The sequence below is a fragment of the Daktulosphaira vitifoliae genome, unplaced genomic scaffold (genome assembly GCF_025091365.1).
Source record: "Daktulosphaira vitifoliae isolate Bord-2020 unplaced genomic scaffold, ASM2509136v1 Scaffold_4, whole genome shotgun sequence".
Taxonomy (NCBI): domain Eukaryota; kingdom Metazoa; phylum Arthropoda; class Insecta; order Hemiptera; family Phylloxeridae; genus Daktulosphaira; species Daktulosphaira vitifoliae.
Genome location: NW_026099575.1, coordinates 40,520,873 through 40,540,008, shown reverse-complemented (window position 1 = coordinate 40,540,008; position 19,136 = coordinate 40,520,873). Strand labels below are relative to the sequence as shown.

Here is a 19,136-nt window from a genome sequence, read left to right as displayed (position 1 = left end):
AAATTAAAATAATCGTAAAATAACAAAAAATATAACTTCTTTTATTTTTTTTATTAATATGTTCTTCATTTCAAATACATGTTTTTTTTCTAAATTAAAAGTGTATGCATCATTTATAAATTTTAAAAAATTATGGGTGGTATGATGTCTAACGCGACTAGCCGACCTTGTATTGATATAATAAAATAAATGTATTTATAGAAATAATTTTAATAATTATATTCATAATTATTATATTTTAATAATTAATAATTATATATTCATAATTATTATATTTTAATAATTTTTATTGAAGTATTTTAAAGTATAATTTTTCATACACATTATAAATCGATTAAAAACTTTAATAAAACATTTTTGTTTCTAATTAGTTAATCAACATATGGTTAAAATGGTTTACTTAATTTTATTATTACAATTATTAAGTACAACTAATACCCGCAGATTACACGGATTATTACACGTTCATATTAAAGTAGTTAAATCTCAATCAAACTATTGATATTTTTGTCATGTATTTAAAATGTTGGTCACACAGTTGATATTTCTTATTTAATTATTATTTAATTGTGTTTATATATTTATTAATTGTGTCAAAAAGGCACATTTTTAAATTAATTTATATTGATTTTTAAGATTTATTTAATTTAATTGTTTTATTAATATGCATACAATTTATTGAACATTTTATATTTTTTCTAGTGTTATAAAGAGCCGTAGCAAGAACTAATATTGCCTCTGAAACGAACTAAATTTGAGACCCAAGCACCCAATTTATTTGTTACACAGCCTTAGAATGATCTTTATTTGAACAATAAAATGTACGATCAATTTTTATAAATTATTTAAATAATTATCATAACTGAATGAAACGACACTAGTTGAAATAGTATAATTATACCCCTGGAAAATGCACCCTTACCAGTGTGTAGCTACGACTCTGGTGTCTTTGAGTAATTATGATAGGAATTGTAATGAAAAGTAATACCGAATAAATATTTTGAGCAAAACAAATGTAAAGCTCTTTTGTTTATGTATAGGATAGAGCCCCCGCATTCCTAAATACACAAAGTGGCTTCGACAAACTGTTGTTCGTTACTCCTTAATACATTAGTTGATACAATTATTTATACTTCATGAAAAATAATAGTTATACCGCGAAGTACATTATCGATTACACGCAGAAGTCCACCACAATATTGCATGTTCTAACTAAATGTTTCTTGCATCTCTTGTTTGTATATTATGGATATGAATTTGAGAAAATTTTATGGGTAACTTATCAAAAAATATTATTTCCACTTTATTTATTTTACGGGAACAAAAACTAAAAAAAAGAACTGTACAGTGGTGTTATGACATAGTGAGGACTCGGTATAGTTAATATAAGTATAGATGATATCATGTCTTACAGTGATTTGCATCACTATCATAAAAAGCGATTTAATGCGAAATTGTTAAATTCCACAATAATTTGTTAATTTGTAATCTTACAATTTCTTAGTTTTAAAATTACACTCAAATATTAAATGCTTATTAAATTATTGAATTTAATAGCCTAGTTGAGCATAAAGTAATTTTTAGCTTCGATTTTAATTATTCTAGTAATTTTATCTTGATGTGTTTATTCTTATTTTTATATTTTTTTTGTGCCTGTAACTAATTTTCTCAGCTCTCATTTGACAAAATTTAATAACCAATACGTTAAAAGAACGCGGTTTTAATCTTGTTGAACTTATAATCACCAAATAATAAAAAAAAATCCTTTGAAACATGGAAAAATTAATTATAAATAATTTTTTTGTTAAATTATTATTCATTTTTAATATGTTAAAAATAATCCGTGCAAAATTTCAATTTTTTTTTGTAATTAATTATGTCTATATTTTATGTTAAACAGTAAAGTCAAATTGTAGTGCGAGGTAAGTACCACATTTAAACACCCCTTTTTTACAAAAAATAAATGAGTAATTAAGATGTTTATGTTAACAATAATTATTCTCGGAGAGAATTTTTGCAACTTTGTCCATCCAATAAGTATAATAAAAGGTATATGATAAATTGCAATTTAAATTTTTTATAACTGAAATTATAATTAACTAACAATGACCAGAAAAATTAAATTAAGAAAGTTAACTTTTTTTTTTTTTTCTATTTACAATTTTGATACACTTTTGCCATTAAGGTAATGAAATATACAACTGCTTTAACATTTTTTATAATTTCTCCGTGAAAACTATAATACTTAACTATTGAACATCAAATTATTATTTATTCATACATTATATTTAAACTTCATTAAAAAAAATTAAACACTAACTAAATGTAGATATTTGCATCGAGGCATTTTTATAATAAAGATGTTAATCAATGTCAAATATCACCTATACTCATTTAAACTATTCCGCGACCCCACTATGCTCGGTTTTTGTTATACAATAGCATAACATATTTCATATTTCATATTTTTTATAAAATATTATTATATTTTTTTGATATAAATTAAGGTATAACATCTTAGTTATTGGACAGGCTCCATAGCCAATGGAGTATTACACACCCAGGAGCATTGTCTCCAGGGCTTCACCCTGGAGCCCCAGCTTCACAACTGTTACTTTTTTTAGGTTCTAATTCATATGCATATTTCTTCTGTTAAACTTAAAATATTTTTTATTTTTTTGATGTTAAATTATCAGGTAAATAGCATCTCTGAGTTTTTATAAATTCCTATATGGCCTCGAACTTTAATGAACAATTACTCGTATTTTTTTTTCAGTTAGTTAATGATGAATCTAAACATTTATTTTATAATGGAAACTATATTTTTAAAATAATTAAACGAAATTTATTATGTTGTTTATGAATTTTGGCTAAATTTAAAACAACACTTGATGTTTTGCATGAAGTCATAACCGTTTTGATTACAGTAACGGAAACCATTTTTTTTTTTTTGGTTAAATAATTTCTTATTATTTTACATATAAATCTAAAATAAAATCTAAATAAATTCTAGTTGTTAAAAGTTTTTAGGATTTTTCGTATAATTATTTAAATAAATTGAAGTGATTATTAAACATGCGAATTTATAAACAGATCAGTTGGTTTAATTTATGCGTAGAAATTTTTTAAAAAAAAGATAACACCTTGATAAAATCTGAAGGGGTGTCCTAAGAAAAATGTTCTGATTTATATGAATAATTTTCTCATGATAATGACTTTTAAAACGATAACTGATGTAATTACTAAAAATTGTACTATTAGATATTTGACACTGATTTATGCACATATGAACAATTATACATTTTTTCTTGTGTTCAGAATTTAAACACACTATTACGATAATATCACAAAAAAAAGATTTTTTTCTCAACTATGCAAAAACATATCCCAACTGAACAAATAATTTTAACTGTATATTGAATTATAGCCTGGTATTTCAACATAATATTATATTTTAATATACCTCAAGAAGTTATAAAAAACTATAATAGAATGGCAATTGACAAGGGGCTATCGATTTGCCTTTTGGGTGAGCAAGGAGTGAGTAAAGCAAAGACGCTAGAGATTAGCTGTCACATGATATAACATAATCAACGTTGTTTGTGACAACTGGTTCACTAGGTCTTTGTTAAAGGCTTTCTCTATCAAACATTGTTGATATTATTCATATATATTATATTCTCCCTAGTTTTAAGGTAACGGTCTTTGACATACTATTGTGTGTCTACTACTGGTGACATCAAAAAAATATATTTTGCTTTATTTACAGGGTATCAGCGAATTATGGTGTACAACAACACTTTACATTTTGGTATATATATTATTCAATAATAGGCTTTATTTTATCATAGTTTATATTATTAAATTAAATTTTTTTTTTTTTTTTTTTTTGGATTCCACTTTTTGTCCGGTTGTTTTTTTTTTTTTATCAAACCCCTCGCATAAGCAGTTGGCGACCTTGTAAAGTTTCAGCCAAACCAGATGGCCTACTATTTACCCACTGCCCAGGGGTTACACTGGAAAGTGACCTAGTAGCCGAGCCAAGCAATATAGTACTTGTTGACGGAGCTACTAGGTTTTGATTAAAAAAAAAAAAAACAAATATTAATAAAAAGAGAAAGGCCATGTATAATAAAACATTTTTTTTTAAATTATTTAAAATTTATATGTATCATTTTAAAATATATATTCATAAGAAAAGAAGAAAAAGAGGTGCTATATACAACATTAATAAGGGGGTAGAAAAGGGGGGTTTCATGTTGTATTTGTTGTTGACTGATTTCTTGACGGCCCACCACTAGCCATAGTTTGGGTCTCACATCATCACCGACATCTGAACGTTTTATTTTACAAAAAAAAAAACTGAGAACAAAAAAATTTAACAGAAAAAAAATAATAATAACCAGAAACGTGTTTTTTTTTTTCATTAAAAATATAATTACAAACAAATACACTTATTGCTTCGGTAGTCTAGCTGAGAAGTAAAATCCCGTCGTCACGGAATCTGTAGTGACTGGTGATTAGGACGCTGGGTGGTGGTGGTGCCAACTTTGAACATGTTCATTGGGGGAATACAAAAATATTGGTACAGGTGCACAGTGTACGGTCAGCTGATGACAATAGGATAACAGGTAACAGACCGGTTGACTGGTGGAGGTTATCGAATACACAACTATCAAGAAATAATTTTCACCTAATGCACACACCACTAATTGATAAGATTTAGAAAAACAAATTAGTACAAATTCTACAACATTACATATTATAAAGTGTATTTCATCTATTTATACATATATATATATCTATTGATCGATTTGTATCATTGTTATTACTTCTGTGGTGCTAAATTATATATCGCACGTGTGGTGATCAACAATATATTGGTACGTGATAAATGATATCTGATAGTGATTAAAATTACCATCACAAAAAAACGCTTCGACGTAAATCTGTAGATAGTGTTTAATTTAAAAAAATTTATGGATTATTCCAAAATCTACATGATCTTTTATTTCCTTATTTAAATCCTGATTACAAGTTTTATGATTTATAAGTGTAATATGTATATTAGGGTGGTCTTTATTTGACCAACTTTAAAAAATCGAATGGGAAAACCCCACATTTAGTTCTATGTAGTAAATAAAAATTTTTCGTAAAATTTAAGTATTTTAGGTCAAAGGTGTTGAAAAATAAGGAAAAGGGGTAGAAATATAGTATTTTGCTTGTATCTTTTAAAATATTAAGATGACGGAAAAAACTATATAATTAATTTTGTAGGAAAACATATTAGCAAAATAAAAGGTTCTTACAATATCTCTCTAAATATTGAGAATACAATAAAATTAAATGACATGATCAATACTAAGCTACGACTTAGTGATAAAAAAATAAGAATAAATTAAAAAAATATTGTCATTTTGAAGTTTAAAATTTTTTAATTTTCATAGCCTATTACACTTTTTGAAAATTGATAGCTAGGGCAATTATTATTAAATTAAAATAAAATACATAAACTTCAATTTTATGCATTGAGAAAAGATAACCCAACGGATATAAAGTCGCCACCCTCATAGCTCCCCTTTCAGTAAAGTTTATCAGGTTGTAATGTTGCAGAATTTAATTAGTTTTTTTAATAAATGTTATCAATGAGAGGTGTGTGTAGTAGGTGTAAAGTATTTTAATAATTGTGTATATGATAACCTCCACTAGTCAACCGGTCTGATATCTGTCATCAGCTGACCGTACACTGTGCACCTGTACCAATATTGTTATGTCCCCTCAATGAACGTGTTCAAAGTTGGCACCACCACCACCCGGCCTCAAGATCATCGGCCATTACACAACTGCCGCTACAACATTTTTTTTTCTCATCTATACTGCCGAGGCGACAAGTTGTCCGTTTGTATTTTTTTTGAAAACCACGTTTTTTTTTGTCCTCCGTTTTTTTTTTATTAAAATAAAACGTCGAGTGGATCTGCTGTCAACCAAGTGGTGTCGTTGTGTTTTTGTCCTCCGTTTTTTTTATTTAAACAAAACGTCGAGATGGTGATGATGATGATGATTGTGATGTGAGGCGCAACTATGGCCGGTGGTGGGCCATCACTCCTCAAGATCGACAGCAACAAGTATAACGTGAAACACCCCTGTTCTACCCATTATTAATATTGTTAATATAGCACCTCCTTTTTGCTTCCTTTTTTTATTATTATTCTTCCTTTATGAAAATATATATTTAAAATAATAATTAAAAAATTTTAATCATTAATAAAAAAAAAAAACGTTATTATATTATACATGGCCTCTTTTATTTTATGATCTTAATGATTGATTATTTTATGATTTAATGATCTTTTAAAAATTTGAAACTTTAAATGATTATATCTAATAAACGAANATTTTGAAACTTTAAATGTTTATATCTAATAAACGAATAAAGTTATATTAAAAATTCAAATACCATTTACTATTAAATTAAAAAGTCAAACATTTTATTAAANAATTAAAAACTCAAACATTTTATTAAATTAAAAATATGTGTTACCATTTAAAAAAACAAAGTTGACACCCTTACAAGGCATAAGGGATGAACTTAAAAAGTATTACATAGTTAATAATTCAAGAATAATATGTAACTAAGGATAATAATAAAAAAAAATTTTTTAATTATTATTATTCTGTAAGTAATTGAGTGGGTTATGATAAAAAAATCACCCTGTATATATAAGCATACTATAAGGTAATTAATTTTATTGAATTGTATTTATTACTTATTGAAGGGCCACAACCTGGCTGGACAGGGTAATAGTACAATAATATCATAATTAGAATTTTAGTTAACCATAAGATTTCTTCATAGTGTCTCTCCACTTATCGACTAGCTAGTCTGATCTCTGCCACAGTGCGGGCAATCGGAGTGTAGGACACTAACATAACTTATCGTGCATAAATCTATAGTACAGTCGCATCTAACCTAGGTCGTCCTACAGGTGATTGAAAAGAAGTAGGCCACATATCATAAGGTTCTTTGCATAAAGACAAAGATATTATTTGAGATCTCGCGTTGGTACATCCAGCTACGAAATACAAATAAATCAGAGTCGAAATATTATACTAAAAACTAATATTTTACTAATATATATTTATAACTAACATCATACTAAACAACTAAAAGTGTCTCTCCACTTATCGACCAGCTAGTCTGATCTATGCCACAGTGCCGGTGATCGGAGTGTAGGACACTAGTATAATCTATTGTGCAAAGAACTGAAATTGAGCTCGCATCTACCCTAGATCACCATTTGGACGACTGAAAAGACGTAGGCCACTTGGAAATAGTTTTGTTGCACAGGACAGTTATGTTGCTTAGAAGTTATTCATTTGCTTTATNTAGTTTGTTGCACAGGACAGTTATGTTGCTTAGAAGTTATTTATTTGCTTTATAAATTATTAAATAATAAATATATTAAGGTAAAACACCATATACAAAATTAAGGACTATACTACATAAATATACAAAAAGGTTTTTACAAAAAGACAGAGTTATAATAAACTTAGACTTCACCTTGGGTAGATTTAATATAGAATTGTACTAGAAAAGTAGTTACACGCAAGTTAATAATAATATAAACCGTATAAATATAATTGCGTACATTAATGCGTAAACGTATACATCGATAATTGTTACATCAACAACATCATTCATCTCAAGAGAATATCAGGATAGTCAGAGGTAAGTGAAACATTTATTTATATAATAAGTTTATAATAGATCCTTTACTGAAGAATTTTTTTAGTAATAAACAATTAGAACAAGATAGGTCATTGAGAATAAACTAAAATATTTTTATAAAAAACACGATACTTGTGACTCGCCGGAAATTAGTGTGCGCGTTTCTGTGCAGGAGCTAGGTAGTGACCCTTCTTTGTAATTCCATCTTATTCATACATTAGACGTCTTTACACAAGCATACATACCCCGAGATCCCTTTCTATTTCATTTTATTGTAGTCACTGCCGGGTATCTATAGACACTTTTACTTTCCATTGGTACCCATCCTTTTTACACTACGCCCGCTACGATTTATTTCCTTATTGGCAACCTGTGTTACATTTCTTTACATTTTTTCCCTTTCACACCCCGAACTCCAAACACACTTAACAACATTCCTTTACCACAACACACCATATCCTTTTTACTTCTTTTTGTCTACCACTACCTACACCCCCAGTCTTTCTTTTTGTTTATTACAGCATGGTAAGGGTGTCAACTTTGTTTTTTTAAATGGAAACACATATTTTTAATTTAATAAAATGTTTGACTTTTTAATTTAATAGTAAATGGTATTTGAATTTTTAATATAACTTTATTCGTTTATTATATATAAACATTTAAATTTTCAAAATTTTGAGTTAATATACATGTATAATACAAATGGGATTGAANTGAGTTAATATACATGTATAATACACATGGGATTGTAAATACAGGTAGCTAATTGGATTTTTATGACATTGCTGTCTCAGTCACGGATTGTTTATTATCAATTATGATTATCAATAGATATACTTTCTGTATTGTCAGTTAGTGTATTTATAATCAATAGGTACTCGTATTAAAAAAAAAATAGCGTTATTTGGACAGATAATTAAGTCTAGCTATGTTCGGTAATAGTAATTCTTAGTTAATTGAATAAACAAAATTGATTTGGTTACAATTAATAATTTTAATAATAACCCTTAATATATATGTGTGTGTGTGTTGTATGTGTATAAACGATACAAGGTTATAAATTATATCTAACTATTTATTACAGCGTGATGAGTGTATGACTTATAAGTTTAATATAAGATTAATCTTAAGTCCAAAATATGAGCGAGTTAAACCATTTACAATCGAGTATTTATGTAATCAAAAGTCCTCTTCACCATTAATTATTACTAAAATGAAATATATCTGTAGGACTAAAGGATAACATGTAGTCATAATAAAATATAAAATAAAAGACAATACAGTGCCGTAATTTATAATGAAATGTTAAGGAATTAGAATTGGAGAGAGTCAGGATACTACACTAATGTGTTATAACTTTTTTGGCCGTGCTACTTTTTTCTAGAAATTCATTGTGTTTTTATGTATTACGATTTTGATAGTAGTAGTCTAATGATATTATATATATATCTTTTATTTTTAAGGATTGTTTTTTTTAATGATAATTTTAATGAAATTTGGTATAGTAAACTATAGTATAGTTATCTGTTAATTCGTCAATAAAAGATCAAAATTTAAAGATTTAACAATATAAAATTGTATTTGTTTTTAATGTATATTTTACATCTTGGATGTTAAATTTAAACTCTAAATGATATCATTATATAAACAATTTGAAGTATACGTCTGTGAGTTAAGAAGTCTAACCGCAAAATGTCAAATACATTAAATCTATTTTTTTACAAAACATTATTTTAGAATAAATAATTAATATTTGCACTATTTCAGTATAAATGGCAAAACAACGTATGTAAAATTGCTCAGCTAAAATTTAAACATTTAAATAATTATTTTTTAAATTATTATTTTCTAAAGTAGATAAGTCATTGTCATGTATTTACAAACTATACTAATTTTTTGTTCAGTATGTTTTTTTACCGGCACAGTGGTAAGTATTTATTCATTGGTTTATTAGCTTCGATGCGAAGCTGAGAAAGTATTAATTTTACTATGATGTGTTTTTTTTTAAATTTTTTTTTTTTTTTTGTGTCTGTTACCACTTTATCTCAGCTCTCACCGAACGGATTTCTTTCAACGATACGTCAAAAGATCACAAATCGTATCTAGTCGAAGACGTTACCCTTCAAAATTGAAAAAATTTCCCTCGTTCCCCGTAAATGGGGGAAACCTCCAAAAAAATTACAAATTTAAAAATCGCTAATTTTCGAAATTTTTTCAATATTTTTAACTTAATAATGCTCTAACTTTTTCAAAAATGAACATATCAATATAAATTTTTTTTATATAGATGCTTGATGTCTTTACCTATCATTTGGTATATTTTTTTTGTAAATCTGACACTTAACCTGCCCACAGGGGGGGATTTAAAATGACAACTTTTTCACAACAAATTTACTTTTTCAACATAACTTTTGAAAATGNTTTTTTTATGAGAAATAATATTTTTTAATAAACCCTTTTTCATTCGACATACTTTATCTTAATCGAGATATTAATAAGGAACCAGCAGATCAAGTAGCTTTTGGAATAAAACACCAATTTTTTTAAAATTAAACACTATCTAAAGATTTGCATCGAAGCGTTTATTTTTGATAGTGATTTTAATCACTGTCAGATATAATTTACTTGATCCAACTATGCCACGTCACCACTGTGCCGCGACCCCCCTGTGCTGGGTTTTTTATTTATTAAATATGCTATATAAATATTTTAAGAGCCAAGGACTTAATGCACGTCAAATATATCTCTATCATGAATTGATATGGACATATGATATTGATGTAATAGAACATGCTTTAAAATGTAATGGTATCAATTCGAAGTCAATCAATGAGATCTGCGATAGGTATAAAAAAAGTAGAGGTAATTTATAATTTATAGCTTTAATTTTTTTAACATAACTTTTTATATATATGTCAATTACTATTTATAAATAAATTTGCTTACTTTAAAATTTATTTAAACTAAAAAAATACCCAATTTTAAATACTATAAAAATATATTTATAGCTAAATGTTTTTGCTTCGATGAGAAGCTAAGTAGGTATAATTTTACAATGTTTTATTTTTTTATCGCTGTCACAACTTTTTCTTTGCTCTCCCGGATGAAAAATTTCCCTCATTCCCTAGAAATGGGGGACATTTCCAAAACAATTACAATAATTAAGATCGGTAAATTTTGATATTTTTTCATTATAGATTCGATGCGAAGCTGAGAAGGTATTAATTTTACTAGTCTAGTCTAGGTACTACTATCTAGTCGAAATATATGTCTTCGACTAGATACGATTTGTTATCTTTGACGTATCGAAATAAATCAATTCGGTGAGAGCTGAGAAAAAGGGGTAACAGACACAAAAATATACATCATAGTAAAATTAATACCTTCTCAGCTTCGCATCGAAGCTAAAATAAAAAAATTCAGAATTTACCGATTTTAATAATTGTAATTGTTTTGGAGATGTCCAAAGTAGTGGCAATGATGTATTAATATTTATTTAATGTATTTGTATATGTTAAGTAAAAGTTAAATTTTAAGCTGTACTTGAGCTGACGTTAATGTCATCAAACATAATTTAAATACGTTATTTGTTGTACTGTTAAGTTGGGTGTTGCACGATGATCCAATTAAGTTATTATTTTGATTAAACAGCTTAAATAAAAAAAATTAATGAATACTAGTGTTACTATTAATAAATAGTTGTCTATGTCTTATGGCGACAAACGTTATGTATAGTAATACTATTGAAAAGAACGTTGAATAGTAATTCAATGTTAAAATAATTAAAATTAAATGTCTGAGAAATAAAGCTGATTAATACTGATGTATTAATGAATACTTTTTTGATTAAAATTTGATTTTTTATGGTGTTCGAATAAATTTGTAAAAGAATTATCCTAAATAATGTAAATTATGCATTAAGTGAGAGTTCAACTTTGAGAGATATTTGAGCTGACATTTTACGATGACAAACGTAATTGAAATATGTAAAGATACTGACGTACGAAGAATTTATTAAAGAGGGTGGTGTCACAACATAAATGAGTAGTTAACCTTTTTTTTTAATCAAGACAAATGGTTAATAATAGATAAAAATATGTAAATTCATAATAAAAATATATTTTCATATTGATTCTGTAAATTTACAAATTAATTGAATTTCTGTTTTATTTTAGAAAACACATATTTCCACATACTGGCCTTCACCGCTTTTCACATTAATTACAATTTAACTCGTAATTTCTAATAAATTTCGCATATTTTCATAGTATATGCCCCCTTCTTATGTGGAATCCACCGCCTTCCATCCCCAAATATTCACTTTTAACCACCATACCACTAACTGTACTAGCTAAAAATGAGGAAACCTTCACAGATGGGTTTATTCTTTAGCTTGTACAACGTTATACTATCAATGGGAAGGGAACATCGAACTTTCTAGCTGGATAAGTTGTTTGGATTGCTCGTTGGAGGGGCCGCTTATATAGATTGGAACTACTTATATTGTTTCGTTACTTGAAAAAAAAAACCTGAAAAAAAAGAAAAAACTACCAAAAATTAAAAATATGATCACAAGGGAGGTATCATAACCACCTGAGACACCCCTTAAATACACTATTGCATTAAGATATTACATGTTGTACTATCCAAACGGATTTTTTATGGCTATCTAATGTAGTAATAATTAAGATTAAACGGTTTAAAATTACAAATGAGCAATTAAAATTTTGTATAACGTGTTAAAAACCCCTGGATATTATTTTATAATAGCGTAGAGTATAGAACATATGGTCTTCGATTGTCGTCGGACACAGGAATGTGCTGACCAAGGGATTTAGGGCAACTATAAGTAAAGTACTCCCACAGTAGATCCCATAGAGTCAGTCGTGATTCGGTATGTGAGAGTGACGCTACACATAGTATTCTAAGTCTAAGCCGTTTAATTCTAAGTCTGTATACTAAGCTGTATTCTATTTTCGTGTGTTATTTATTATAACATTCAGTGTTATTGTATTCTATTCTAATCGATCACGATTAAATTGATCATTAATAAATAAACTTTATTTTATTCTACTTCAATTCTACTTTTTTACTAAAAATCCATCTTCTCCACGCAGGCCCGCATTACAAACGTAATGATAAGTGCTATACAGCCGCATAAGCGATTCCGAATTACAAAAGTTTATAAATTTTAACATTTTCTAACTGAATTTGTCTGCTAATCTTAAATAAAACTAAAAAATTAATTATTCTTTCAAATAAAAAGAGCTCAAAAATTATATTATAAGCGCACTTTTTAAAATTATTTTTTGTAAACAATTATGAAACATAAAATTTTAATCACCCTGTATTTAGTGTATCAATTTTTTATAGAAGTTTCAGCCGTACAACTCAACATGATTCTGAATTTATTGGTTCAAGTTAACAAGTGGGGTGATGAAAGAAATGTAAAATTACATATTACTTAGATTATTTTCCTTTTTACCTTAATCGTTAATAAATTATTTTGCATTTTCTAGGTGGAAAAATTGTGTACAGAAGAGGTTGAAAAATTCTCAATTGAATTCGATAATCTTGACTTAGACAATAATGGTCGTTTAAATAAAGAAGAATACAACAATTTAATTGATTATTTAATTGAAAAAGTAATTATAAATTTATTTTAAAATATTCATAATTATTTACATTCATAACCCAAGATTTTTTCTCTATCTACATAAAATTAATAGACCTCATAGTAATTTTGAACAAATAATTAATTAACATCTTTTCAAATAACTTCAATGATTTTATATATTAAAGATATCACGATTTATATAAAAGACAGTCATTATAAACGGAGAGTAACTTTTTGTCTATTGACAACACTGTGAATCAAAAAGTAACTATGTATACCTATTCTATGTTTAAAACTGTATTAGGATTCTAACATATGACTATCTTTTTATTCATTTCTAATTATTTAAAACATTCATATTAATATTAGTTCATTTTCGTTTGCATACTTTGCAATATCATGATTTAATATATAAATGGACTGTACAATTCGATTTTGATATCGATTGACACAAATCTGCTCTCGAAACCGTTCAGATAACAAAAGAAACTTATAAAAAAAAATGCCTAAGTAAATCGACAATATTCCGATGGTACAAAGTGTTCAAAGAGAGTAGAGAATCACATAGAGTCTTCGCCGCCGAAAATAGTCCGATAGTTGACATAGCGATCAAAGTCATTATTTTGTTTTTAGTTTCGATGCGAAGCTGAGAAAGTATTAATTTTACTATGATGTGTTTTTTTTTTAAATTTTTTTTTTTTTTGTGTCTGTTACCACTTTTTCCCAGCTCTAACCGAACTGATTTTTTTCAACGATACGTTAAAAGATCACAAATCATATCTAGTCGAAGACATTACCCTCAAAAATTGAAAACATTTCCTTCGTTCCCCATAAATGGGGGAAATCTCCAAAAAAATTACGAATTTAAAAATACCCAATTAAATACATATATATTTATGTTGTATTTAATATTACTACGTTAAGAAAAGGTTATTATACTGGTAATCGACCGTTGTGTCACCTGTATAGATAGTAATATGAATTAGTTTACTTCCTACAATCTCCATCCTAATTTCTGTGCAAGTGTACAATTATTGATTGTGATTTTATAAAATATGTAACAAATAATTTATTTTTGTATAGGTTATTAAAACGCGGCGTAAAATACCTTTATGTGATTATTTCATGAGCTATAAATTTTTTTACATACAATTATTGTTGAATTTATTTTTAAATTATTATTTTAATAAAATAATTGTCTCCATGGATAGAAGTAATACTTCCACGGCCCCTCTGCCAGCCGTAAGAGGAGACTAATGAAGTTGCGTCAGGTCGACAACCGACGTAAATTTTTTTCAAAAAGTAAAGTTATTACACTAAACATCATGAAAATTGTTTTGTTTTGAACCGTGTTAAACTTAATCATTCTGATATGGAAAAAATATTATACAAGTTTATGCTTTTTAATATTAAATTGTATAGAAATTTTTAAAATTTATATATTTTTTTTATTAAAATCTTTTTTTTCTTCGCCTTAATCCCAACTACTTGGGGTTAACCAATCTTATCCTAAACTTCCACTTAACACATCATCTATGCTCACATCAGCTGTCTTCATATTACATTTAATAATATCTCTCCATCTCTTTTTTGGTCTTCCTCTACCTCTTCTTCCTTAAATATTAATTTACATAGCTTTTCTCACAGCTTCCGATTCCTCTCTTCTCATAACATGACCAAATCATCTAAGTTTATTTTCTCTCAACTTATTATAATTGACACTACACCTATACTCTCTCTTATATGTTTGTTCATTATCCAATCTTCTCTAGTCACTCCACTCATCCATTTAAGTATTCTCATCTCTACTACATTCATTCTTTTTTCAACTGCCCAACATTCTAAACCAAACATCATAGTTGATTTCAATACAGTCTTAGTAGTGTACTATTAGAACTTTTTTTTTTAATTATGTACTTATCAATAAAAATAGTAGCACTTTCATTTAGATTAATATTGGAGATTCGTCTTTCAAAAATAAGACTCGCAATTAAACTAATATCGATGGAAGTTTACTAGTTAATTGAAAGTTACATGGAAGTGACTAGTAATAAAACAACATTCGTGTTTTATTTTCATCCAATATTAAAAAATGTTAATAACTTTCACAAACATTTAAATGCCAATAGACCTATTTTTAGAATATTAAAAATACAATTAAAATAATTCAGTAAAAAATTTTAACGAATACAAAAAAAATAAATTTGATTTTATGCCAAACGTTGAAATTAAAGCGTAACGTGTTAATGAAGTCCAATAGAGTTTAAATTTTGCAGGTGATTTATTTACATACAATTAAAAAAATATATTCTCGGCGTCCATTAAAATTTAGAATTTCAAAAATAAGGGCATTTAATAAGGATATAGCAATAAACTATTTTTCATATTTTAGGAATTAAAAGTGGACGAGGATAACAAAATTAATCCTAAAGGGTCTGTGGATGTTTTTGAGATGGATATTATTGACGAAAGTAATTATTAAACAAATAATTGTAAAAATTCTATATTTTATTTACATTGTGGTATTTTTTAGACAAAAATTATTTCGATTTAAGTGATGTTTTGTTAAAAGTAATACAGTACAAGGCATACTATAATGGAACAACATTTGTTGAATGTAATATTTGGTATATCGTTCAAGCTATATTATATAACATTTCAAATTTTAATGAACCGAAATCATTTAAACATATTCTCAGTGATTAAATATAAAAGTATTATTTTGTTTAAATTTTCAAAAACTCATGTTTTTTTTCTTTCAAATATTTTAAAATTATAAAAAGATGTAATTTCTACATCCAATTATTTTATGTATTTTATTATTATTATTATTGCTTTAGGTTTATTTAAATTTCATTTTATATTGAACCAATCATTATAGTATTAAACATTAATATTATACTCGTTAATCTCTTTCTTAGTACATGTTTAAAATAATCCGTCAACGTTATTATTTGAACGGTGTATGGGTTAAATGTACCAAATTCATTTTAACATTTGTGTTTTTCGCATATTCTTATAAATATTCAGAAGACACGTTCCATAAAAAAGAAATTTGATTCATCATTTTTTTGTTGACATTAAACCTATTCTCCCTTTTATATGTTCGTTCCTTATCCTATCTTATCTAATCACTCCACTCGTCCTTTTAGGTATTCTCATCTCTGCTACATTCATTCTCTGCTCTATTCTCTTGTTAACCGCACAGCATAATGAATCATACATCATAGGTGATCTCACTACAATCTTATAGAATTTACTTTTTAGTGTCATTGGAATTCTCTGATTGCATAACACACCAAACGCTTCTCTTTGCTTTATCCACCCACACTTAATCCTGTGTTTAACATCCTCGTCAATACCACCGTTCTTTTGCACAACTGATCCTAAATACTTTCCACCTCTCCCTCATGTCCTCGCTTATTGTCACTGATTTCCTCATTTCACTTATGTAGTGTTTTCTTATTCAAACTCGCAATCTATATACTCTGTCTTACTCCTACTTATTCTTAAACCCTTTTCATCATGAGCTGATCTCCTTACCTCTAGTCCTTGATTAATTTCCTCTCTATTTTCTCATATTAACACTAACTATATCGTCATCGTACAACATGCACCATGGCACCTCTCCTTGTATTTCTCTGGTAATTCCATCCATTACTATAGTAAATAAATAAGGGCTTAAATCAGAACCTTGGCGCAGTCTTACTCTTACCTTATAACCTTCTGCTACCTCTCCCACACTTTTTATCCTGATATAAGTGCCATCATATAATATAATATATTACATTCGCTATTATATTAATGTATCATTTTAGTACTCTTTTTTTCATTAATGCCCGTTTTAAAACTTCTCTCTATACTCTATCATACACTATCTCCAAATCTATAAACACCAACATTTAAATAATTTCCCTATACTGTTCTATTAATCGCCTCATAAAAAAAACTGGTTTTATCAATGGCTTTTTAGTCAAAAAACCAAACTGTTTCATTGTTACTGATGTTTTCCCTCTTATTTTTTTGTATATTACCTTTTCCCAAATCTTCATACTGTTACAACGATATTTAGGGGTTGATCCTAAATGACCGTCAGCAGTATTCTAAGGGACCAACTGGGGATATCTGACTAGGCTATATCTACCTTTGGTACTAAGGTATCCTATTTAATTTATATTCCCTCAGAGGAACTACCAATGGTCATACTACAATATATATATAACACTCTTGGTTAACATCGATGTAAATATTTATTAATTAAAGAGATATTTAATAAATAATACAACCTGCTGGACACTTTGAGATGATATAATCCAACAGGGAGCTGACGGCGACACACACACACGCTATTTACGTGATAGGCAAGTTAAGTTAAATATTAGACAAAAAGTAATGGTCGCTATTTTTTATAATGATTGAAAATAAATATACAAACAACTTTGCTCTTGTAATTTTTTTTTTCCAATCAACCGTTTACCGTTAAAGTTAAATGATTTTGGACTAAATTTCTATTATTATTTTAATGTTATGAATACAGAAGTCACTTATTTTCTATGGTGTAATATAAACTAATTTTTATTGATCAAGATATGACAAGTAAGATGGCAATAATAATTTTCGACACACTAATTGAGCGATAGTTATCTATTATTATAACAATAATAATAGATTCGAATTGGGTCTATGCTATATTTTCATAGCACAGTCTATCAGAGGCCTTGACACGGTCCCGCGGCGTTCTCGGTAAACGGTGCCCCGTGACACCTTTATCAGCCGTCGCCCAACTACGTGCATATGGTAGTTTGACTGACTAACACCGCGGGCGATACGCCACGGCACAAAGTCCAGCAAGTGCCGCACGTCCATCTACGACCCGCCGCCAACATACGTTAAGTAATCTCCGTGACACCGCACGGTACGGATCTTCTGCATATCACGCCTTACTACCAACCCGCAGCGCCTACGATATTACCATCGGTTTTTATTAAATATTAAGTATATTGTATATTTTATTTTGTTCTTGTTTGTGACTTTTTCTGAAGAAACAATATACGGCTTCGCGCCACTTTGTGATAAACAAATCCTGTTCGTTCTTCATTTGGTGCTCTACGACGATAGTCGTTACAGCCTTATTTTTGAATCGTCCGTTCGAACGTATACGTTCATTGAATGGACACGTTCGTCAAACGGATTCTATTGTTCAATTAGATATACAGCCTTTTAGGTATAGTTCGATGAACGTTTATGTTCCACGATTGTTTGCAATTTATTGTAATAACATAAATAAATATTTTGAATATTAAATTTATACGGCTTGATTTTTAATATTAAAATATTTATTTTTAATTAATATATTACATTTTAATAACAATAATTTATTACTAACACATACATGTATAATTTGTTAATTTAATTTACTTAATGTGAATTTAGTTCTAGTAATTCGTCAAAATTATTATATAAAATTATTTATATAAATAATTCAAGTACACAAATTCTAAAAAAACAACGGTAGCACAGTGGGGTCGTGGCATAGTGGAGACATTGCATAGTAGGGTCCAGTATAGATTTAATCTGGCAGTGATTAAAATCACTATCATAAGAAACGCTTCGATGCAAATCTGTAGATAGTGTTTAATTTTAAAAAATTGATGGATAATTGCAAAAGCAACATCAACTTCTATTAAAATAAAATACAAAACCCATAATTATCATACAAAAATAGTATATTTTTCAATATGGTAGCCATTTGCGTATAGAAGATAGATCGTCGGGACAAATTTTTTTTTT

General features: G+C 27.7%; 1 protein-coding gene across 2 annotated transcripts; it reads left to right on the top strand.

Moving 5' to 3' along the window:
* The first annotated feature begins 9,511 nt into the window (after positions 1-9,511).
* LOC126906314 (uncharacterized) lies at positions 9,512-16,156 on the top strand. 2 transcript variants are annotated; one of them, XM_050686859.1, is made up of 7 exons: positions 9,512-9,656; positions 10,444-10,591; positions 10,738-10,767; positions 13,103-13,176; positions 13,249-13,374; positions 15,739-15,817; positions 15,880-16,156. In XM_050686859.1, exons 1-7 carry the CDS (start codon positions 9,600-9,602, stop codon positions 16,050-16,052), a joined length of 687 nt encoding a protein of 228 aa, XP_050542816.1. In that variant the 5' UTR covers positions 9,512-9,599; the 3' UTR covers positions 16,053-16,156. The 2 variants fall into 2 exon arrangements, with proteins under 2 accessions (XP_050542816.1, XP_050542818.1); XM_050686861.1 differs by lacking the exon at positions 10,738-10,767 and having other exon boundaries at positions 9,514-9,656; positions 15,880-16,130.
* The last annotated feature ends 2,980 nt before the right edge of the window (positions 16,157-19,136 follow it).